Source organism: Chaetodon trifascialis, chromosome 4, assembly GCF_039877785.1.
Source record: "Chaetodon trifascialis isolate fChaTrf1 chromosome 4, fChaTrf1.hap1, whole genome shotgun sequence".
Classification (NCBI taxonomy): Eukaryota; Metazoa; Chordata; class Actinopteri; order Chaetodontiformes; family Chaetodontidae; genus Chaetodon; species Chaetodon trifascialis.
The window spans coordinates 22,924,394-22,947,556 of record NC_092059.1 but is presented as its reverse complement, the minus strand read 5'-3'; the positions used below and the strand labels follow the sequence as shown (position 1 = coordinate 22,947,556).

At 43.5% G+C, this 23,163-nt stretch overlaps 2 protein-coding genes across 5 annotated transcripts in view; one reads left to right on the top strand and one right to left on the bottom strand.

Moving 5' to 3' along the window:
• The window catches only part of fnbp1l (formin binding protein 1-like), a 43,593-nt gene extending 38,311 nt beyond the window's left edge, over positions 1-5,282 (top strand). The window contains exon 16 of one of the 2 annotated variants that reach the window (XM_070961662.1): positions 564-5,282. In XM_070961662.1, coding sequence (XP_070817763.1) covers positions 564-571 — 8 coding nt within the window. In that variant the 3' untranslated portion in view covers positions 572-5,282. The remainder of the gene's footprint in view (positions 1-563) is intronic. The other variant, XM_070961659.1, reaches the window with a different exon arrangement.
• A 2-nt stretch (positions 5,283-5,284) lies between these two features.
• bcar3 (BCAR3 adaptor protein, NSP family member) overlaps positions 5,285-23,163 on the bottom strand; it is a 42,155-nt gene continuing 24,276 nt past the window's right edge. For 2 of the 3 annotated variants that reach the window (XM_070961655.1, XM_070961656.1), the window contains 13 exons: positions 15,497-15,625; positions 13,950-14,075; positions 13,478-13,594; positions 12,898-13,130; positions 11,995-12,095; positions 11,364-11,498; positions 10,774-10,998; positions 10,000-10,616; positions 8,915-9,030; positions 8,330-8,501; positions 7,926-8,037; positions 6,925-7,128; positions 5,285-6,833 (listed from right to left, as the gene is read on the bottom strand). In XM_070961655.1, coding sequence (XP_070817756.1) covers positions 6,655-6,833; positions 6,925-7,128; positions 7,926-8,037; positions 8,330-8,501; positions 8,915-9,030; positions 10,000-10,616; positions 10,774-10,998; positions 11,364-11,498; positions 11,995-12,095; positions 12,898-13,130; positions 13,478-13,594; positions 13,950-14,075; positions 15,497-15,625 — 2,466 coding nt within the window. In that variant the 3' untranslated portion in view covers positions 5,285-6,654. Of the gene's footprint in view, positions 6,834-6,924; positions 7,129-7,925; positions 8,038-8,329; positions 8,502-8,914; positions 9,031-9,999; positions 10,617-10,773; positions 10,999-11,363; positions 11,499-11,994; positions 12,096-12,897; positions 13,131-13,477; positions 13,595-13,949; positions 14,076-15,496; positions 15,626-16,969; positions 17,082-23,163 lie in introns of those variants that run through there. The other variant, XM_070961657.1, reaches the window with a different exon arrangement.

The following is a 23,163-nucleotide window of genomic DNA, read 5'->3' as shown; positions in this document are numbered from 1 at the left end:
CAACACCTTGTAGTACAAACAAGGGTGCAGAATCAAGGCACACAGGCACACTGAGTGACTGTACCCAGCTAACTGGAGAGTGTTGCTGCCATTGTTATCAGGGAAGGCTGCCAAATGTGACGAAAGCTCATGGACCTGCTGCTGTGTTGTTTAACGATTGAGTCCAATCTGATCACCAGCTTTGAGGACACCTCAGCTGCAGACATTGACAGCAAGCTGAGCTGTAGTTTCACAGCTCTGCTGAAGTTAGTATGCTTCATGGCTGCAGACCTCTAGTCTTCCTCATCAGTTTGACACAATAAAGACAGAGAGGACGGCTGTCCCAGCAGCTCTGACTGCTGATGACATAAACAGAAGCAAGCAGCAGGATACTGATGGAAAACCTGCAGTCTGCTCCTTTGAAGCGCGGCACACTGGCACAGTCTCTCCCCATGAGCGCTTCCATCCTGCTAAAACAAAAAGCTCCCTCTCAACCTTAGTCACATTTGTGTGTGTGTGTGTGCGTGTGCGTGTGTGACTCGCCTGTCTTTTAGTAACCGACTCTCTCCTCTATGTGACTGCAGGTTCCTGAGGGCTGCAGGGTGGCCGGGCGATTTGATTGGCTGGTGGAGGGCTCACGCTGATTACTGATTATTGGTGGTGGGGGTGACGAAGGAACAGAGCAGTGAGGGGAAAGAGAGGTAGAGAGGGAAAGAGAGATACAGGTGGCAGGTTTGCATGTCTGCATGCTCACATATCCATAATCAGCAAAGCATTCTGGGATACCAGAGGAAGAAAGGAGGGTCATGAGTAGAAGAGAAGATGACCTTAAAACTAATATCAGTGAATGAGTGGCAGCCATTGGAGAAGTCCCGCCCTGACCCACAGGAGCCTCCAAACGTCCTCTCCTGCTGGTCTCCTGTTTTTAAGACCTTCTGAGAGCAGACAGAGACAAATGCTGCAGCTACAGCTAATGCTGCATACAGCAGGCCTCACCACCGTCACACCGGTGTCTTCATCTCTGCAGCCAGCTGCAAAGGTTTGATGGGCTAAAACTTAAGCAGCAGCGGCAAGGTTTGCCACCACAGTCCCTCTCCTCTGCTGCTCAGCAGGCTGCAGCTTGCCTCCTACTCGTCTGTAAGGGTCTTAAAATATGGGACTTCTGCGGTGGCTGCACAGGTTTAACAGCCTTGTAACAGGAGAAAACACATGCTGATGTTCTGCTCTCTGTGGGTGGAAGTGTTCGAGTATGTAGCACCCACTTTCCCTTTTTACCTTTGACAGCATGTGCTATGACCTCACTAACTTGGGCGTGGCTAAGGGCAAAACGTGTGTGTTCACAGAGAGCAGAGCAACAGCAGGTTCTCTCTGATTCGGTGTAGATTTATCCTTTAATGATTTATCAGGAGCATCTCTCCACCTCATTGATTCACTGTCTGCTCTGTGCTTTAACAGGATAGTTTGCCTTTCATGAGTTCAGTCAGTCTTCTCTGTAGGTGCTGGTCAAAGCGTTGGAGGAAAAGCTTCTCGAAGCCTTTTGTAGTGCCTGCCATTGAAGCTTCTTTTATAAGCATTTTTAAAGCGTTTTTCACTCTAATGAATGAGCTTCACAAACCTTAAAATAGCATTTTGACAAGACATTTCTCATCACCAAAGACGACATGGCAACTGAGCAGCGTCATCTGCTGAGGAGGGCTATGAGATGTGGCTGAAAGCTTCAGGAAACCAAGTAAGTGCCACTTGAGATGAGCTTTTTCTTGGTCAAACTGCTTGTTTAAGGTCAAAAATGGCCCAAGTTCAAAATCAAATGCCATGTCAGCTTTTGTTTTTGAGCTGTTTCAGCTTGCTTTGTGAGGAGGATTCAGTGTTTCCTTACCATCAGCTAAATATTCTCTAAATCAGACTTTACCTCCCAAACCTTTGGTCCAGCTCCTCGTGAGAGTAAATCACTTGACTTCATAACTTGGAACATCAGGATTTGTCATCTTTTAAGGGTCAGTCAGTCATGCTCAGTATTTGCTGCACTAACAAAGTCAGTGTTGCACCGCTCCACCTCATCCCTGTCATCATTGTCATCATCTGTGCTCTGTTGGTGATGTCTGCCTGCCTGCCTGCCTGAGCCACTCTGCTCCTCATGCCTGCCTTCACCCTCATACAGTCGCATGTCCCTAACGTGTCCTCCAGTGTTCCATCAGTGACTTAAACCTTTCAACTTTGCGAAAGTGTACGTGCGCACAACTTTGGCTGAGTGTTGAATGCCGTCGTGATGTTTTAATGCAAGTCCAGCATGAGGATGGTTTACGTTTGTGCGTCGAATGTTTTCCAAACAGCAGCTGAGTATAATCTGAGCTCCGCTTTAGGCAGACAGCAGGTGAATACAGGAGCTCTCTACCACCTTTCTCTTCCCACCTCTCCTCTCCTTTTCCTCCTGAGTTGTAATTCCACCAGTTGACCAGCAGATGGGAGCCTTCCCTCACCAAACCACAGCTCAGCTCCAGCAGGACTGGGCCACTGTTAGTAACACCAAACATCAAGAGGAGCTCTGGAGACAGACTCTGCCTTAAAACTTCATGTGGATTTACTGTGGAGGGATTATTCCCCGCATACACACGTATCTGGATGTGTCTACTCTTCCGCCTGACTACATCTCCCATCAGCCACCTGGGCCCAGCCCCGCCTTCTTGGAGACTCTCAACTGCATCTCCACGAAATGTTTTTTCTCATTTAATCAGTTGTATTTGCGAATGTGACGACACACGCATGCATGTATCGACGGCACGTTCGCACATTACGGAAAGCCAAACAGGCCAAAAAAAAAGTGTCAGTTTTGCATGTTTGGCTTTCCGTACATGTTGACATGTAAATGTGTGTTTACGTGCAGCTGTTCCATGCGTGACGTTAGTTTTTAACCATTGAATGATTTGTACATATTAACCTCTTTCATGTCATGCTGAATGTGTTCCCATGGTGATTGTTTTTAGGTTTGTTTGTGACACTCTTCATGAGAGACGAGAAGGTTTGAATTGAACTGATGCACTTTGCCCTGAAGTACTACAGCATTTGAATCTGATTAAATGAACGAGTGAGTGAGCGAATGGACGGATGAGTGGAGGTCTGCGTCGTCTGCTGGAGGAGGCGTGAACGAAAGCAAAAACAGCTCCAGTGGTTCTCTCTTCTGATGATTTTTATACTCTTTTTGTAACTCTTGATGAGCATTGACAGACTTTCTTTGCATGATTTTCTCGATTCTTTGAATTCATTCATCTTTCTGGTGCTTTTTTCACTGTTTCTCCTCAATAGACTACCAAAAGTACACATCTGAAGTAAAGTATGACTTCGCTTTGATGCTATTTAAGACAGAAATGCCACTAATGATTCCGCTCTCGTCAGTCTAAACAGCAGGTGGCAGCGCCTTTGTTGTAATCTGTGTTTCCTCCATGAAGCTGTGAAATGTACAGAATGATGCTGTAGGTGTTGTTACTTGAACTTTGGGTCACACTACTCCACATTTCCTCTCCTGTCATTCATTTTGCATCAGAGAAATAGTTCGAGATTCACTCTCCACAACTCTTTACACTTTGAACAGATTAAAGAAACGAGACCCATTTTGTTACCTTTGGACGGAGCCTGCTAGCTGTTTCCTTGTTTCTGGTCTTAATGCTAAGCTAAGCTAGGCTAATGGGCTGCTGGCTTTTACCATACAGACATGAGAGAGGCATCAGTCCTCTCATCCAAGTCTCAGTGAGAAAGCGTATTTCCCAAAATGAGCAGCTCTTCTTTTCAGACTCTCTTGGTTGATCGGGTTTAATTGGCTTGGGGATGCAAAATGGTGCAAGTGAAAGTGAATAGTTTCTACAGTCTGCTTGTTTTTGCTTTTTTTTTTTAAATGATGCCTTTTAAACCTGTACACAAATCCATCAGTGCGTTATGTGTTGTGCACACACGTGTCAGACGTCATGGCTGCATCTGATGCGTGTGTGTGTTTGTGTACTGTGAGGTTGCGTGGGATTCATGTATGTATTTGTCAGATTTGATGGATTCTGTCCGGTTTGATGTGTTTGTGTACTCTGAGGCTGTGTGGACGGTGGAAATAATTTTCCTTGCAGATGGACAAATGAATCTAAATGTAACCTAATGAGTTGAGCAGAAACATGTTGATGATGGATGCTTGCAGTTACAGATTAGACTTTTTTTGTCCCACTAAGCAGTTAGGGCTGAAACTCATTGTTTTTCATTATTGATTTACTATTTTTGGCTAAGTCTGTAAAATATTGAAAGAAAAAAAAGTGAATAATGTCCATGGAAAGTTTTAAGAGCCCAAGGGGAAGTCTTCCAGTCCAAACCCAAAGATATTCAATTCACAGTGAGAGAAAATGGAAGTCCTCACATTCGAGAAGCTGGAACCAGTGCGGGTGTTTGTCCAAAATTCATAAAAAAAAAAAAAAAAAAGCTTCAGCACTAAACCCTGCTTGTAATTGTGAATGCACTCAGACAGACAGGATTTATCTGAAATGGAGGTAAAGATCCTCTGATGTGACATGAAGGGATGGGGTAGTAGGGTTAGTGTTGCTGCGAGGATGCTTGCAGGCATCTTTTACTAACTCTTAAACAGACGGTACACTCCAGATTTTCATTTTCTTTCCTCCTGTAGGTTGACTGTGGCCTGTTTGGAGTGTACTGTCCCTTTAATCAGAAACCATGATGTCAGTGGTACCACAGCAGCTTCAAAACTGACCAGTTTTTTTTTTTAATTAATATCTGTATAAAAACTGTGAGCTGTGTATTATAAGAGCCACCGTGCTGCAATTCTGCATATTATGCAAAAATACATAATAACAAATGAGCTTTGAGATGCTTCTTGTACGAACAGCTCTGTACTGAAACCTGCCAACCTACGGTGAGCGTGGTGCTGTTCACCATCCAGCGAAAACCAGACGTCTTCTTCCACATTCCTCTTCTTCTAACTAATCGTCATGTCTGTCCTGTGGAAACCTCTGACAACCATGTACAGATTCTCTCCAGCTGTTTGACTCCAGGTGAAACTTTTTTTCTTTTATCAGCATCAACATCCAGTCACAGTAAATAAAAACAGCAGGTACAAAGTGAATCTGCAGGATATTAACATCCATGTAAATGTGTGTGTTTTTACCATGTTGTAATAACCAATGGCAGTACTTCTCTTTCCATATTGATGTGCACATCTTTTTACTTTGAATGTTGTCAGACACTTTGTGAACAAAATGCTTTTTTTGTTTTCTTCTCGCAAGATACTGTTCTAATAAAATAAGCAGCGATGAAGCGTGGATTTGTTTTCTGTGACCTTTTATAGCTGCAGGAAGTGATGACATGATGACCAAAGTAACAGAGTCTATATCCACTGTATGGATCACGTGACAAAAACAGTCAGTAATGAAACACAAAGCCTCCAGACATGACTTTCAGTTTTCAAATGACTTGAATTCATAATGGCATTTTTAAACTTTGCTACACGTGCAGATACTCAGTATATTACTCTGCAGATCTTGCACTTTATTAAATCTTACAGCAGTTCATTATAATATAAACAGTAAAATCATCTTTTTTTACAGTCAGCCTTCTACATAAAATATGTACAATTATTAACGTGCTGATATTTTAAATATGTACAGCTTAGGTTTCTCACATGTTAACATACTTGTTTTTAATCAGTTTATGCAGAAACAAAAATACGCTCATCTGTCAGGAAAAAGACACTTGTAGCTACATTTACGCTTGTACAGAAAGTACAACTGAAAGTGAAACAAGATGTTTGTCATTTGATGATTTGGGATAAAATGTTTCTGTCTTTACTTTCTTGGCCTTTTAAACAAGCAACACAGTGATCAGGTGGTTTTGTCTGACACCTCCGTCTCTCACTGTCACTGTTAAATACATGTACTTCTGTCTTACACAGACACTGACTCTTTCTTTAGAAAAGGTCTTTGTTCTGACTGAACTGACTTTAGAGCTATTCTCTGTTTTTCTCCGTTAGTCTTGTTGAAACATGTTCTGGATTAACTGGAACCTTCTAATATTTCTAAACCATCGTGTCCCTTTAAGCCTCTCTGTCTGCTCTGTTCTCACACAAACATCATGCTACTTTAGTTGTGACCAAGCAGCAATTTCACCATTTTTGGTGGATTTTTGTCACCAAAACTTCGAGGATCTTTGTGACCTGCGGCTCCTTCATCCCTTGAGCTCTGTGAGTTAAACATAATATTAACTGATAGAAATGATGGACGCGCAGGACCTGCTGTCACAGTGAAGGGAAACAACAGTGTACAGTCTCTGCAGGTCGTGATGTTTAAACTATTGGACAGTTTATCATCCTCCTTAAATGAATTTTACCCAGATCTTCTGCTCATAACAGCCCCTGAAAGCCTGCTGGATTATACTCCAAATGCACCAACCTGTCACCAGATTCTGCCTCTACGTGTAACGGGCTCTGCACACACGTTAAACTGAACAAAAAGACAGACTTCTCCTTTCACTGGTGAAATATTCAGTGATTACAAAGAGGCGAGTGTGAGCGCAGTGTGACATCCTCTTCCTCACACTGACAGTGACAGCAGCTTGTTCTCTGATCTCTCCTTCGTCACAGCTGATCCACCTGATGTTCTCCTGAAGTCCGGAGCGTGTCACCATGTGAGCTGCTGCTCAGATTAAGGTTTGTGTTTTGGGCGGCGGCTCCAGTTTCCGTGACAACGCGGTGAGGATGAGGTTGAATTTGTTGTAGCGATCTGATTGGTTGACTGAAGCGCCGCGGCTCCCCCACAGCAGCCGGAGCTGAAAGTCTGTTTTAAACACCTCCAGCAGCTCTTCGTCGCATTGAAAGTCTAAAGACAGACACACAAACCGACTTTATGAGCCTGAGAAACATTTACTGACCAAAAGAAGAAGATGAAAAGGTTTTTGGGTTTTTTTTACCTTGTAAGATCTTCTGCGCGTTGGCCGTGTAGCTCTGTGAGTTGTGCGCAATGTCACGTGCAGCCTCCAGGTGGCGCAGCATGATATCACAGCCCTGGTCGCTGGTCTCCCAGAGCTCCGCCCCCTCCGGTGTGATTGACGGCCGCTCCATCAAAGTGAGGAGGGGCAGTAGGAGGGGGACGCAGACCACTGGAGGAGAGGAAGCTGCAGGAGGAGGAGGAGGAGGAGGAGGAGGAGGAGGAGGAGGGAGGTGAGTGGATTTCAAACATAGCAGCACCTTTGACTGACACACATAAAATCCTTCTATGATCTCTGAAATACTGGAACTATGACTTCCTTATATCATCTTTCATAGCATGTGACAATTATCTTCAGCCTGTTTGTGCTGTTTGTACACATTGTTGTGACATTATCCTCATGCTGATCTCAACACTTTTACCTGGTTAAGTGAAGGAAAATGACCAAAGTGAAGCCTGCTGCGTCTGTCTGCTCTTATGTTACTAAAGTGACTGAACCACTTCATTGAATGTACATTTAAGCTCCTTTAAGCTCTGTGAGCTTCCAAAGCAGAGGACCGAGACATCAAATACAGAGATTTCAGCCATCCTAAATGAATATTCAGAGGTGTTTACATGCTGACACAACAAAGGTATTGTTCAGCCTTTTTAAGGTCTCATGTAAGTGAATGGCAGGATGCTTTACAACCTCTGTGTTTTCATTTCTGACCAAAATACACAGAAATCTCCAGTGTTAAACTTCACAGCTTGGAAAAGGCTGATTTGCACATGGATGCAACTTCAGGGACTGTTTTTTAAAGATATTTGGTGTTTTTGTTGACCTCCTTTTCATATTCTGCGTATTAATTTCATACTGTTTCAGACTCCCTGACAATCAGTAATGCTCCTTAGAGCAACATGTTGCAGCCATCTGATTTCATCAATGACTCCAGTGCGTGTGTGTGTGTGTGTGTGTGTGTGTGTGTGTGTGTGTGTGTTCAGTACCTGAGCCCTCGTACAGATTCTTGTAGAAAGGTTTGAGTGTTTTCTCGTAGCTGATGGCGGTCTGTGTGTAGTTCCTTCGCAGAGTCGTCCATGTTTCCTCCAAACGACTGATCTGCAGACAGCACAGCACACATCGAGTGTCTCACACCACCACGAAACCATTTTTTAAACTTGTCACTGTTACAAGAGATTAAACCAGCTGAAGTTTTCACACATGCTTCCTGAGTGTCAGAAAATGTTTCAGGAGTATGCAGGTTTTTCAAGTTTGATGCTTTCATGTAAGCAGAAACTCAGTCGCAGCAATAAACGGCACTTGATGAATGAATGTGGCTCCAACACTAATTGTTTCATTATTTTAAGTTTATATTTGTGTGTGCGTGCACATGTGTGTGTGTGTGTGTTACCTGCTGCAGGTCCAGAGCTTTCATCAGGGCTGTGAAAGCGAACATGTCGCCCACCGTGTCCTTCAGCTCCAGGGCAACAAGGATGATGCGATTTAAGGTGGACGCCCGCTCCTCCACGCTGCCCGTACATCCTAGAATATCCACGGCAACGCCTATGGCCATGGTGTGGTGTCTGGGAGATGGAGGAGAGGTGGACTATTAGCACCAGCCAACGGCAGGGTAATGTCTGTGTCTGTTTTTGTGTGGCTCCCTCAGTTTCTAATCTGATCTTTCAGTGGCTGTCTGGTCCCAGAGCAGGAGTGACTGTCTGAAGGAGGATTTACTCTCATTACAGGGCAGCCTCAAACAGGACAGCACAGAGAATCAGCAGGGATGAATCACGACTGACGCCAGCTCTAATTTCAGTTTTTCATGCAGGCCGGTGCACCAGCTTTGGTTAAGTGAAGACATGTTAGAGGTCTGAAGAGTTGCACAGTTTTTCACAAGAAAAAAAGCCACAATGAAATGATCTGAACTTCCTGGAAACATGTTCATGGACAGGCTCTCTGAGTTCATGATGTAACGTTGCGTGTGCATGCTGTGTACCTTTCCATCAGATCCAGCCTCAGCTGTCGACCATGCGGCAGCGTCACCAGCTCCAGACCGGAGGACACGCCCATCTGACCTTTAAGCTCTGGAGTCACTCCGAGTATCCTCGCAACCTGGAGGAGAAAAGCGTTTCCAAGACGCTGTCAGTTATATTTGCTGATCGTCCTCTAGATTCTGTCTATCTGCTGTGTGTGGGCGTGCACATGTATTACTCATGTTGTGGGGACATAAATCTGTTTACACAGTCACATTGTGGGAACGCGCCTTCCTTATGAGGACAAATCACAGGTCCCCATGATGTAAATCATTACATTTTAGTGTGAAGACTTGGGTTAAGGTGAAGGTTAGGGTTAGCCAAGTAGTGGTTATGGTTAGGGTAAGTCTGCAGGAAATGAGTGTAAGTCTATGTAATGTATCCAAAAGTGATAAAAACACTAATATGTGCGTGCGTGCATGCGTGTGTTTGTATGTGTGTTGATTCGGTGTAATATTTTGTTTAGATTCTCCTGCGTCAGGAGGATCATTTTATTCCAGCACTAACATCAGCTGCAGGAGAGAAATCTAATTCTGTGACACACACACACACACACACACACACACACACACACACACACACACACACACACACGCACACACACACACACACACACACAAAGGATTTATGTGTACCAGCACCAGTAAACATGTTTACCTCCAAATGTGTGTGAACGTCTGTCTGGTGAAATCTTCTCAGAGTCGGTGTAAAATAAAACGAGATCGAAGAGGCAGTTTTTTGTGCTGTAACTAAAGGCTTTAGTGAGGATGAATAAATCATTTCCTAATGTTGTATGATCAGTTTGAAGCAATTAACATAATCAGAACAGCTTTGAGGTTGCTTTTTGTGAGATATCTCTCTGGCTGCTGTTGATCCTCCTCTAGCACCACACTCACTTTGTCTTGTCAGCTCTTTAGTTCATCAGGAAGAACCGTTTGACCTCTCAGCCTCTGGAAAAGGGCTGCAGAGACTGATGAGCCTCCACAGCGCTGGTGAGATTGAGTGTGTGTGTGTCTGCGTGTGTGTGTGTGTGTGTGCGTGCGTGTACCTGGCAGTCAGCCATCAGCAGGTGTCTGGCTATGCTGTGGTGATTGTGGCTGAGCAGCAGCTCCTTCGCTCTCTTCAGAACCACCATCTCCAGCGGTTTGTTTTCTGACGGCAGAAGTCGAGATCCAAACTCCACCGGCCGGAACGTCGACTCCGTTTCTACGACCGGCCGCTGGAAACCGTTCCTCTCCTTTCCCCTCCTCTTGTCTTCCTCATCCTCCTCATCTTCCTCGCTGGTGTTCTCTAAGGCGGCGATGGCGTGATGGTAGGAGCTTCTGTCAAGCCCTCTCCTCCCTCCAGCCTCCTTCTCCTCCCCCTCCTCCTCCTCTCTCCCTCCCTGCCCCTCTCTCCTCAGTCTCTCCACGTAGCTGCACAGGGTTTCGTCAGTGAGGGGCTTCAGTGCATTTGATTCCTCCCACTCGAGCGGGCTGCAGGACCTCAGGTCTGCAGGGCTTGGCTGCAGGCGTTCAGTCTGGCCTGTTATGGCCTCTGAATCAGGATACTGAACCAGTTCAGCAGGTGAAACCACAGAGCTGGAGGAGCCGAGAGAGTCTGCAGGCAGGAGCTGATGCTGGAACTTCAGGGGTTTGACGGGAGGCACAGGAGGGCCTGTAGTGGCTGAGGAAGACAATCCAGTATTCACTCTAATTCAGCTGATGGGGCTAATTAAAAATGATCTGCACAAATTCACTTTTACATCTGGTTTCACAAACAGCTTCAAACGTGTAAGTCATTCACATTTCCTGTGGATGCATTTCATCAAATATAAAGTTACCTCCACTCCTCCATGTAGAACCAGGACTCTCCACACACGTGGAGTCCAGGGGAGGGGCAGCCAGCCTGGGGGAGCTGGGGGAGGAGTCTGTGAGGCCAGAGGAGCTGGAGGGGGGAACCAGGGGCTGAAGGCAGGGGGAGCGAGGCAGTCGAGCCAGAGGCACCTTGCTGGGTTTGGGAGGCGGTTTAGGACACAGCTGGCTGTCAGAGCCCCGGATGGCCTGGCCTAGAAACACATGAGCAACACAAGACAGTTCTCATCTCTGTCACAGTGACGCCTGTCAGTCTGTCTGCTGTCTCCTTCTGTGGATACGTTTGAATCAGAAAACGTGTATTATTATGCATAATGAATATGTGAGAAATATGTGTAGCTGGTACAAGATGCCATACTTATCTGAACACAATAAAGCCATTCATATATGGTTTGGTGAACGTTCCTTAGTGACACAATACACTGAGCTACATCCCGAACACGTGGATAATATGGTTACCAAGTAGCACATAACTATTAGGTTGAAAGGTCATCTTCAGGTTGAGTGGATCTGGTATTGAATTGATTTGTAATGGATATTATCTTCCAGGTCTACTGACCTGCCAGAAGCTCTGCAGATCTCCGTGGGACAGAGGGGCTCAGCGCCGGCTCGCTGCCCGTCCGAAAGACTGGAGACTTGGGGTTTTGGCTCGGGAGGAGAGGGTCAGAAAGTTGCTGGGGCTGAGGTTTGGATCCTGGGGAGAAGAGGAGACAAGTAAAGCTTACAGAGAAGAAGAAGAATCAAGAACAATATATGAAATGAGAGGAATGAAAGAAACATGGTTTGACACACAGACCATGTTTTAAGTTCCAGATTTTCTCATCTGAATTACATTCATTCAGGAAAATCATCATCAGAGTAAAGAGTGAATAAAGGCTTTAATGTGCTTCAAACAAACAAGCTTTGTATAACGTAATAAGTGTTTCTACAAGTTCCAAATAATCACACTAAAGGTGGAGCTGCTGTCTGCCTGCCAGGAGTGACAAACAATGAGTCACACAATGCAACACACACCTTTGAATAGTCAAAAGTTCCCACCTTGCCTTACTCCTACACCTCTGCACACCTGACCAATCACTGCGTAACACGGGGGGAGATTTTTGAAAGGCTGTTTCAGTCACCAGGAACACGTTTCCGGAGCTGCTATGAGGACTTCGTCTGAAGACCTTAAGAATCTCACGTTCACTCACCGAGAGGCAGGTAGCTTTCTGACTGGTGCGCCTTGAGCGGGCGTCGCCTCTCTTGGACCTGGTTGAGACTTGCTGGTTGGCTGCCGCAGCGATCCTTCATCCTGAGAGAAAGAGGACTTTGAGAATTAATATCAATAAACATGTTTACACATAAACATACAGGAGAAATAAAGAGAGGAAACAAAGGCAGAACCCTCTGAAGACCTTTTCTTACTCTTATTCCTCTTTATTGTTTCGTTTGTCTTACAGAGCTTTCCTCCTTCCTGCACCCCTCTCTTCTTCTCTGTCTTTGTTCTGCTCTCCTCTGGAACACGTATTTATCTTTTCCTCGGTCTCGCTCCGTCTCTTCACTGAGACAGATATGGACTCCATACATTATGCTCCATGTGTTCTTATGCAGCATGAAATTACACACTTCTGTTCTTTCAGCCGAGAAGTCGTACAACATTTCTTTATTTATAGACGACTTACGATACATAAGGAATGCGTCATATATACAGTCTACAGCCCGGATGATGAATGGTCACAGCTCCAGGCTACATGTTAAAAGCTTAAAAGCAGGGAGGGATTTAGAGGGTTGATTTAAGTGTTTCAGAGTGCGAGAGAAAGAGAAACAAAGAGAGAGGATGACTGAGTAAAGGTGGGTCCCCATTATTTCAAATACAGCAGACAGCATGTTGTTTGGTCTGTAGCTCACGACCCACTCAGTAATACGTTTGTGTCACTTCGAAGTAAAAAAAAACGACGCTCTTTAACACGGTAACTGTTAAATCTAACAAATCACACATGCTGAATATGTGATTGTCCTTAAACAACAAACACACACATCACTCCAGCCACTGAAGGATACTGGTGCTTCGTGTTAATCGCAGTGTGTGTGCGGGTTTCCAGTTGTGTACCCACCTGAGCTGGCTGCCTCGGCCCACGCCGTTGTCCCGGCAGTGTGTGCCGTCCTGTCCGGCGTGTGTGTTGTCATGCGTGTGTCCATTGGTGATGTTGAGGCTGAGGCGCTTCTGACTTCGCCTCTCCTGCGCTATGAGTCGATCTCGCTGATTGTTGGACAAGCCGTACTTTTCTTCCAAACAGCGGAGTGGCAGCCCTCTGTTAATTGGCTGGAAGATGATGGCGCCTACCACCTAAAGTGCACAGATAGAAGAAGAGATGAGACAAACTACAGTAAACTCAAATGTTTTCTCTAGCAAACACATTCTCTTCATGGAATAAAGGATATGACACTCAAAAACAGTATAATTAAAATTAGCTAGAAAGGCTGTTGTAATCATTTTTTGGATGGTGTTTGACATCCAGTCGTGTCGGTGAATGAAGGCTGCATTCACATAGTGGCTTTGCACAATATTAACGAAGCTTGTGCAGCCCTTATGTGCTCCAATTAGGAAACCACACTGCTTTACATATTTCATTAAACACCAACAGACCAACCAAGAACCTATGAACAGTTTATGTGTAAAAATCAGATACCCACCTGGGAGACAGGTTTTCTGTTGCCAACGTAATATCTTATGAGTGCAGGAACACTGTCAAATCCTTCCCTTTCCAGTCGGTACTCGACTCTGGTGTAGGCTTCATTCAACATCACGACCTGCAGGAGAGAGGTATCAAAATGAAATTATGCATTAGTTCTTAATTGGTGGTTTCCAACATTTTCTCTGTGACCCCTTGAAAAGAAGCAAGGTCCACTTGTGGCCCATTGACACGTGTTGATGGACTAAACTGGGCCTAAACTCCAGAGATTATTGGACTTTAAAGACCCTTCAACAATATTATCTGTTTACCTTGGTCTAATGAGTCATTCATTACTGATGGCTTTGGATCACTGTTAGGTTGTTAAGGTGCTGCTTCAGGTTGCTTGTAGGATGTGATCATATTACAATTCTTCTGGAAATTCTATGAATAAAGTGTTAATCAGTTTTCCATGAATGCACATGTGGTCTTACCTTCTTGTTGATTTTAAAGTGCTGTGCAGCATTTCGCCATTGGGAGGTCAGAACATAACTTCCTGGACTGGACAGCGAATCACGGATCAGGAAATCCCCATCACGCTGCACCAAGGTTTCTGCAACCTGGAACAATACAGAAGGTTACATATGCTCATACACACGCACACACACACACACACGCACACACACACACATACAGGCACACGTACAGGCACACCGTGTTTGTTTACAGTCCAAACATTTAATTAAAGCTAATAATGGCAGGCTGTTATACTGTCACCTTCTTTATGAGCTCAGAGCCGTCTGGTTTGCAGCAGTTGCGTAAGACATGAAGATATTTAAAGCCTCAACCTGTTACAGTATTTATGCAGCTAGATACACACAGATAGTAAACAAAAAAAGGTCAATTTCCAAGCTTTTTTCAGAGATTTAAGCTGCTCTGAGGGAAGTTTTATTCTTCAGGTCAGTGAGCTTCATAGATGACAGCTAAGGCATCTCCATCTGTTGTGCAACACCACAAGATTTGGTTGAAGGCTCCAGAAAAAGTGAGTAAATAGACCCTGAGTTCAGATTAACATTAGTTTTAGATTTTTTTGACAAACTGTTCCAAGGTTAAGATGGAAGTTTTTTTATCTGTATATTTTAATACATGCCAGTAAAGCTGAAACAAGTAGTCAATTAATCAATTACTCGAGTTTTAGCTTCTCGCGCGTGAATATTTGATGCTTTTCTTTGTCATTTATGATAACAAACTCAATGTATTTGGACTGATGGTTTGCTCAAACAATTTCACTCATAATAACTCATGATGGACATTTGACATCTCATAGGCAAAATAATTTACAAATTAATTGAGAAAATAATCAATCTAAAACCTTAAACAAGTCTAAATGCAAAACACTGTTGTCGCTAACTTCCAATGAGTGGTCCTATACCTGCCAGTAAACATTAAATACAAGTTTGGTTGAAAATGAAATGCCCACCTCTAATCAAAAGCTGTGATGTCACGAGGTGCAAAATTCATTTCATTCAAAAATCTAAAAGAGCTTTTTTTCACACTCTTGTTAAATTTACTGCCTCTCTCTCTCAAACACACTCAGTCAGCCCATTACACACAGTTACAGACTTTAATTAAGCAAGTGTTTGTGTAGTATATAATGGTAGTTTAGTTTAGCCAAAGGAAGCAGCTTATTAAAAATGATTACATCTCACAGCTGGCTTTCAGAGGGAACACACAATCTGTCTCTCTCTCTCTGAGTCTCACACACACACACACACACACACACACACACACACACACACGCACCATACAGAAAGAGCTTTTTATACACTGACCTTATGTTATAACCCCAGCTCTACTGCTGAGGCCACTATTTAAACTATAATGTGTCTGTGTGTGCAGTGTGTCAGTCTAATAATAGGTGATCTCGTTCAACAAGTTTTTAACCAGGCTTTTAAAGGGAGGGACTCATGACTCAGATTTGTGTGTGTGTGTGTGTGCGTGCGTGCGTGCGTGCGTGCGTGCGTGCGTGTGTGTGTGTTACCTGTCTTGGTATTGCTCCGTGGTACCACGCGTGGCTTCTTAGCTCCTCGCAGTCCAGCTTTAGTTCTTCCTCCAGCTCTCTGCGAAGTTTCTCTGAAGGGCAGTCCAGGATGAACTGATCTCTGGAGAACTGTGAGAAAAAAGCATTCAAAAGAGAATTAATTCTGTGTTTGACTTCTGTGGAAAAACACACAGGAAATGACATCAGTGTCTTCACCATCATGGCGCTGATGACAGCTAATGCTGAATATTTCCTATATGGACCATAGTGTATATGTGTGCGGTTACAGAGGTGTAGGAGACAAACCTCAGGACTGGCAGTGATCACAAAAATGATTCTCCAGCACAAACAGTGTTGGAGTCAAAGCTCAGAGGCACATAAATGAGAAATGTTACTCCTGTGACTCCAGAGTGACCATAGAAGATTGAAAGAAATATATGTAAAGAAACAAGTGCATGGCAGCAAAGGTGAAGTTAAAGGTCCTCTTCTACAAAGTTGCACTGCCATGTTTCTACAGAACAGACAAGCCAAATACTGACTCTAGAGGGGCTCCAGAGGACTGTAGGTTCTCCTGTGCTTGGAAGAGGAGGATGACGTGAGGTGTATTCAGTTGTTTGCAACCTGCAACCTCACCACTAGATGCCACTAAATCCTACACACCGACACACATTCCTCAGCTGAAGATGAGTATGTTAGTGAGCTCTGACCATGTGATTACTTTTGTTTTTAGAGGTCTGAATAGGCAAAATTATTTAGTAATTTATAACCAAAAACGTAAAACACAACTTCTATGTCACAGATATAGAATTTTCTGCTTTTTGTGAAGCCTCAGATTTATCTTGTAGTTTGAAGGCAAAGCAAACTAGAAATGTACAGGATACATCAAATCACTGCAGCAATTTATAACACATGGTAAGGCACAGCACAACTTACACACACCATGACATAATGGACTGGTGAATCGAAAAACTTTTCAAATAGCTCCATTATAGAAATGAAAGCCTTCCTAAACAAAAAGACATGTGACTTTTTCAAAAGACAAAATCAAGTCAATTTTATTCATTTAGCCCAAAATCAGTCATTTTCCTGACAGGACCTCACAGTCTGTACAACCCACAGCATGCTGTATCATTAGACCCATAATAAAACCAAATTAAATGAAGGTCACCTGACACCTGACTAACCCTAACCCTAACCCGCCAGGGCCCCAGCATGAGATTAGGGGAATTTCGAGGCCGCTACATCTGTATGAAGCTCCAAAGCATTTGCACTAAGGCAGGCGACAGAGAGGAACACAGACTGAATGGTTTAATCTTATTCAGATAAAAGACTGACGATGATCCCGGCAGTGAGTCAGGAAGTTTGGAAAAATGAAAAGTGAAGGACAGACAGGTCTGGTAACCTGACAGGATGCAGAGTCAGCACAGACACCTGCACCACACACACATACACACCCCAAACACACACACTTACATGACAGCTGCTGGGTCTCTGCAACGCTCCCTCTTTCGCCATTCCTTAAATACACACTTCATAGCAAACACACGCACACCCTTTGTTTTTCCCCTCCGGTATGAAACAGATCACTTTCAAACTCACACAAATCTTTCCTCAGACTTTCTCTGGAGCAGCATGCTCACACACACTGTCTGTCTCTCTCTCTCTCTGCGCTCAGTGATTTTCCTCTCCTGGCTTTTCACCTGGTGCTTCCAAATGTGATGTCACCAAACTGACTCCACCCACCTGCCCAGACCTGCCTCCATACACACCCTCACCTGACGTACATAAACACACACACAGAGCCAAGTGACGCAGACACTTCCCCGAACTTGCACTGACACTTGACAGGTGAAACTTTCAGTAATATGTATTTACATATACTGAGTTGTATTACTTTTTATTGCCATCTCTTCTGTGGTAAGTAGTCTTACCAATGGGGATGCATAAAAAAACTTGGTATAATGGTATATACTGTGGCATATATATATATATATAAATTGTCTAACTTTTTAACACATTGAGCTTCACACACTTCACAGAAAACTAGACGACGGCTCTACTGTAGCTGCTAGGTGCCTGATTGTATATTATTACGATAATGCTATGCTGTATAGCTGCAACATAGTTGTAATTTTTCTCCTGGAAATCATTGGTAGCAGGTCTGCCTGCTGTTGCTGCTAAAATCAGCTGGTTGGTGTAAAAAGACCTTCAAAAAAGTGCCCGAGGACACTGAATGTTAAAGCACTGAAGGCTCAGAGGCTCAACATGGAGGAGCTTTCTGAAGAAGACTTTGATCCAAACCTGCATGAATGAAGAGGTTAACACGGACTCAGGTGACAGTGAGACACATACACATTTATTGAGCCATGAAAATGAAATTGGAAATATGTCTAAAGCGCCCTATGAAACTGAAACCTCGTGGATCCCTTCATGTCGACACCGCTTGCTCTCCCTCTCTGTGGCTTCTCTACCTCTCTTTTTTCATATTTTCTCTCTCTCTAAAGTCATTAGAATAGACCCTTCTGCCCTCAGCCTCCACGTCTCTATGCTTGACAGGAAATCAGTGTATCCTATTACAGTTCCTGTACAGAAAACAACAGAGCAGAGCACAGCAGGCTCCGTGTCGTAATGCACATGCAGTGATTTTTATGATTTGTTTCCAGTTTGAAACAGAGGCACCAAACAATGCAGCCTGCCTCGTGTTGCGTGACTGTGTGCAACACTGTGCTGGTACAGCAGTGGAAAGGACATGTGACAGTGGAATTGAGCTGTCATTGATTTCACCCTATATAGAATGTGATTCTGTGTATAACATAATTGCCAAGTAGTTTGGCCGTATTAGAATCTATTTAAACAAACAACTCGATGAATAAATAAAAAAAAACCCTTTTCTCTACTTCTTATTCTCTTATTGTTCTACATGTATCACTTTGAATGCACTTATTGGAAGTCACTTTGGCCATGTGCATCAGCTAAATGAAAGTACTGTAATGCAAAACACAGAAAATTTAAATTACATCATCATTTGCAGCAGAAATATTCTGTAGTTTGAACATAGTTCTTTTTCTTAACACTTTCTCTTGATTTCTTCCTCTTGCGACTGGGTATTTTAGTTAAAAAAATGTAAACAACAGAAAAAACTTTTATTTTTTTTTACCGTTTATTGCTTCACTTGGATCACAGAGATTAATATCTGTACAACATAACGCATCAGTATACTTTCTGTCACAAAATGCCACTATGACACTGGTCTGACCATCAGCAGTGTTTTGTGTTTTACACAGCTCATTATCGATTCTTTACTGTTTTTGCTGAGGAAGGCAGAAAGACAGAGGGAGATTAAAAGTTTAAAAAGGGGAAGATTTAGAGGTTCTGTCACCTTGATTTAGTTTTGCTTTTTGTTCTGTTTGTCCTCATTTCTTTTGTTCTGTGTTACATTCAGTTAATGCAGCAGCGCATTACAACCGTTGCTGCCCAGGCAGCATGTTTTTCCTGTTGTGCCGGCATTACACAACAAATTCAGAGTGAGTCAAGCTGAACTGGATACCTGAAAACATAAGAGCTGGTGGCCGCATTAACTTCAGTTTATTTGGCTTGTGTTGGAGCTCTAGTAAATGACTGATTCAATGATAAATATTTTGCTGTTTTGTTATTCATTATAGTCACGTCTGTGATTACATTCATTCCACAGTGACGATGAGATGCTTTTATGCAGCTATACTGCCAGCAGGACTGATGAACAAAGCTGTAGAGAACAGGGATGCATGGCAGCAAGGAGACAAGGACGTATGGAAGGAGGGATGACTAGATATGTAAAAAAAAAAAAGAGGGAGGGAATGAATGGATTGTGTACATAAGATGAACAGAACAGTGGAAGAGAGCAGGGAGGGAGGAAAAGGGGACAGAGGGGGAGAGATGGAAGGAGTGAGGGAGAGGAGGACGGGAGCGAGAAATACGAAGAGATGGAGATGGTGAACGGGAGTGCTTTTTTATAGGCCGGCCTTTAATAAGACCCTGCAATATGATGTCATCCTCAGAGCTGCATTTATACTGAACCACCCTGTGTACATGGACCACAACACAGCAGTAACAGTACAGAGGGCTGTGCCGACCTGCCTGTCTCCCCCAACATCCTTATTTCCTTTCCTATCTGACTTCTCCTCCTGCTCTTTCCTCAGTGCTCTCGAGTTCAGCAAGTTTATAGCTTCCTAACTGAACCATAAAAGCAGACACCTTCATAAGACTGAAGCTAAGGTGAAATATCTCCAGTGACACTTCATCTCAGTGCAGTTATTGAACCAGTTGTTTATCTATAATCAGGGTGATACTGACCGACACAGAATGACTCATAGACTGTGAAACTCAGGGGTTAAGTGTTGGAGTACTGTTACTATGACCTGGTAGTGTGCAGAATCACTTCATACTGTCGAGCAGCGTGCACCGCCACTGTGCTGTCATGATGTATTTCTCCACTGTTGTGTACTATTTATTGCACTGTGTTGTATAATATAGTCTGTCCCGCTCCAGAATAGTGGCTACAAATCAGATGATGACTATGATGCATCAATCCCTACTCCGCTAAGGATTTTAGCATCTTTACGTGCACTGTACAGACCTGTGCTACATGAGGCACTCAGAATTGTTAAAATGAAATAACAGCGCACTTACTGGTCTAAAGGCAAAGACGATTGAATGGATTTAAATTTAGCAGAGGACCATTAAGCATGTCATCCACTCTCACTTTCACTATCTTGGTTTTTTTTTTGTTTCTCTCCAATGTCTAAATAAGATGACATGCCATAAAATAATCTCTTTCTCAGCATTGAAGTGCAGCAGTTTGCAGACCAACAAAAAACAAAGAGCATTGTTCAAAAGGATTTCACCAGTCACTGGATTTTCTTCAGATTTCCTGGATTTTCCACAAGAATAGAACGTTTTTTTTTAACTCTTGAAAGGTATCTGTGTAGACATGATACATGAGTTCAACACCAGGTCTTCTGTTGCTGTGACAATCCAGTCTTAGCTGGTGTCGACCAATCGGACGTGGAGGACAACTCTGTAAGCTGCTTGTCCTTTGAGTTCAGTGAGGTGAAGACCAATAGCTTTTTAGCATTTAAACCTTGATTCCTCATCAGAACACACACGTGTACACATGCACACACCAGTGGATATTAAAATCCTCATCTTTCCCAAATCCATGCACTGTATTATGATGTGAGAGCTGAAAGAAAGCACTTAGCCCAAGATTCTTGGATGACACCACTGACCTACAGTTGATCAGCGTCATCCATTTACTCTGAGAACGTGGGGGATGAGAAATAAAAAACTAGCCTTAAAGCTGGTAAGAGGGCTTTGACACTGGTGAGCAGAAGCTCAGTGTATATCATGGTGAAAGAAAACCCCACGAGTACTTCTCAAATTAAAATGGGCTTTTGAGTCAATACACCAATAAAGCAGGTTTAGAAATACAAATAAAATACTATCAGACAATCTTTTCATTTCTTTCTTTCCTTTCTGCCTTGCTGCAATTGTGAGAGCTTTAAGCCTTTTCATAACACTGTCACAGTAACTTCTATTCACAACAGTAGAAGGAAGCTTCAGTTCCCTGAAACAAGGCAGAAAAAGGCAGATCACGACGTTTGTATTCACACGACAGGTGCACATTAGGTGTCTTGCATGCGTGCTTCTTCAGACTCTTGGTTGGCTTGGTTGATCACTGGCCAAACTTATCTCCAAAAGATTTTTAAACTTGGTGCTTAAAGCAACTATAATTGCTATTTCTATAATGGCAATCTATCAAATGACTGTAAAAGCAATGCGACAACGTGAAGGTGTTGCCTGGTAGGAATGAACCTACAGAGAATTACCAGCTAAATCTGGAACTCCACTCTCTTTTATGTAACTGCTTATTTGTCCCACAATTTTACTGTTTCAGTTCATTGTGAGTGCTCTCACAGCAGCAGGCTTGGCTGCAGCAGGCAGCTGTTTCCTTCAGCTCTCACTGTGCACTACCTGCTCAGCAGACAGACACAGCTCGCAACTACCTTGAGAACATACTGAAGCATGCAGGAGCTGAAGAGCCACACATTTCCCTCAAGAGCTGCCACAGACTGCAAAACAGAGCTAAAAAGGAGAGAATCTTGGACACAAACACGACTCCAGATGAAAGATAAGGCTGCTTCCGAACTGCTGGATGTGTAAATAAGCAACTGTTTGCTAACAAGCTCCCTGCGTTAAACTTAAAAGGTTCACAAATTGTTTCCTGCCCCCCCCCCCAAAAAAAAATCAGTTATTAAAATGACTTGTGACATACTGTATGTTTTTCCAGTATTGCCATGGAGACATCAAATGGCTTTCACAAGAGCCATCATTATCATCATTATCATCATCATCATCATTAAAATACCAACAGTTTGGTCTCCTGTTTATCTGGGATTTCCTCTTCTGTCTGTCTATCTGTCTCTCTCTTTGGATTTCTTGCCATCACTTTCTGCCCCCCACCCCTCCACCCCCTGTGGCACTCTTTGTTTCTTGTTGCCTCTAGCTGCTGTACTGTGTGCTGTTGAATTACCTCCTGGTGAAGTTTTGAGAAGTCGCGACATGAAGGCAAACTGTCAGAGGTGTTGCTACTTTGGAAAATGCACCCAAGAGAAGGATGAAGAGAAACTTTGGGACAGCGCGTGAGCAAAAACTTTCTCATTAATCCAGAAAGCATATTTATTTTCTGCAACACTGGGGGAAATTGACGCAATCTTATTTCTTCTACTCAGCTGTTTTAGTTCAGTACAGTGTGGCACTAACTAAGGACAGGATGCACAGTCTCTGTCTCTTCCATTTAATTGGCTGGACGGTCTCAAAGATGAGGAAGGCTGCTGAAAGCTAATACCTCTGAATCTTTTTCTTTCTGGATCTCTACATCTTGTCTCAATGATCACAACGTCCCACCTTTCCTGTTTACACCAAACTAAACAGATGCTTCATCCTGTGTTTAGAAGGGGAGGCATCTGACTGGTCAGTCTTGGACAGGGTTTATCATCAGAGCCATCTCTGAGATACTGCTGTGTAGTGGGTATGTTTGTGTGTGTGTTTATGTTGTGTCAACAATGAATCTAGCAATTTATGTTTTTATTTTGTGTTTATTTGAGACCAGGAAAGGTCCAAAAAATGTTCTCTGTCCTTGTTGATTGTATTTATATTTTCAGATTTTACTAAAAATGCGAAATGTTTCATAAACAGGTTTGAGACCAGTAGGTTGCTGATTTAAATTCCTGCAAAACAATTGCTAAAGTATTATCGAGAGGCAAAATCTTTTCCAAGAGTCCCAGACCCTTCCTTGACAGCTGTTCAGAAAGCAAATTTCAGATTTCAGAAGGCACTGCAGGGAGTCATATTATCATTTAGTTTGTGGAGTGGTTACTATACTACATGGCCAAAAGTATGTGGAAACCGCCGTCAAGTTCTTCCACACTCTTCAGAGTTGGTGTGGAACAGTGTGACTGGCCTGCACAGAGCCCTGACCTCAATCCCATCCAGCTCCTTTGGGATGAACTGGAACGCAGACTGCGAGCCAGACCTTATCACCTAACATCTTGGCTGACCTCACTAATGCTCTTGTGAATGGGAGCAGTTCCCGGCAGACGGGTACCAAAATCGGTGCAAAGCCTTCA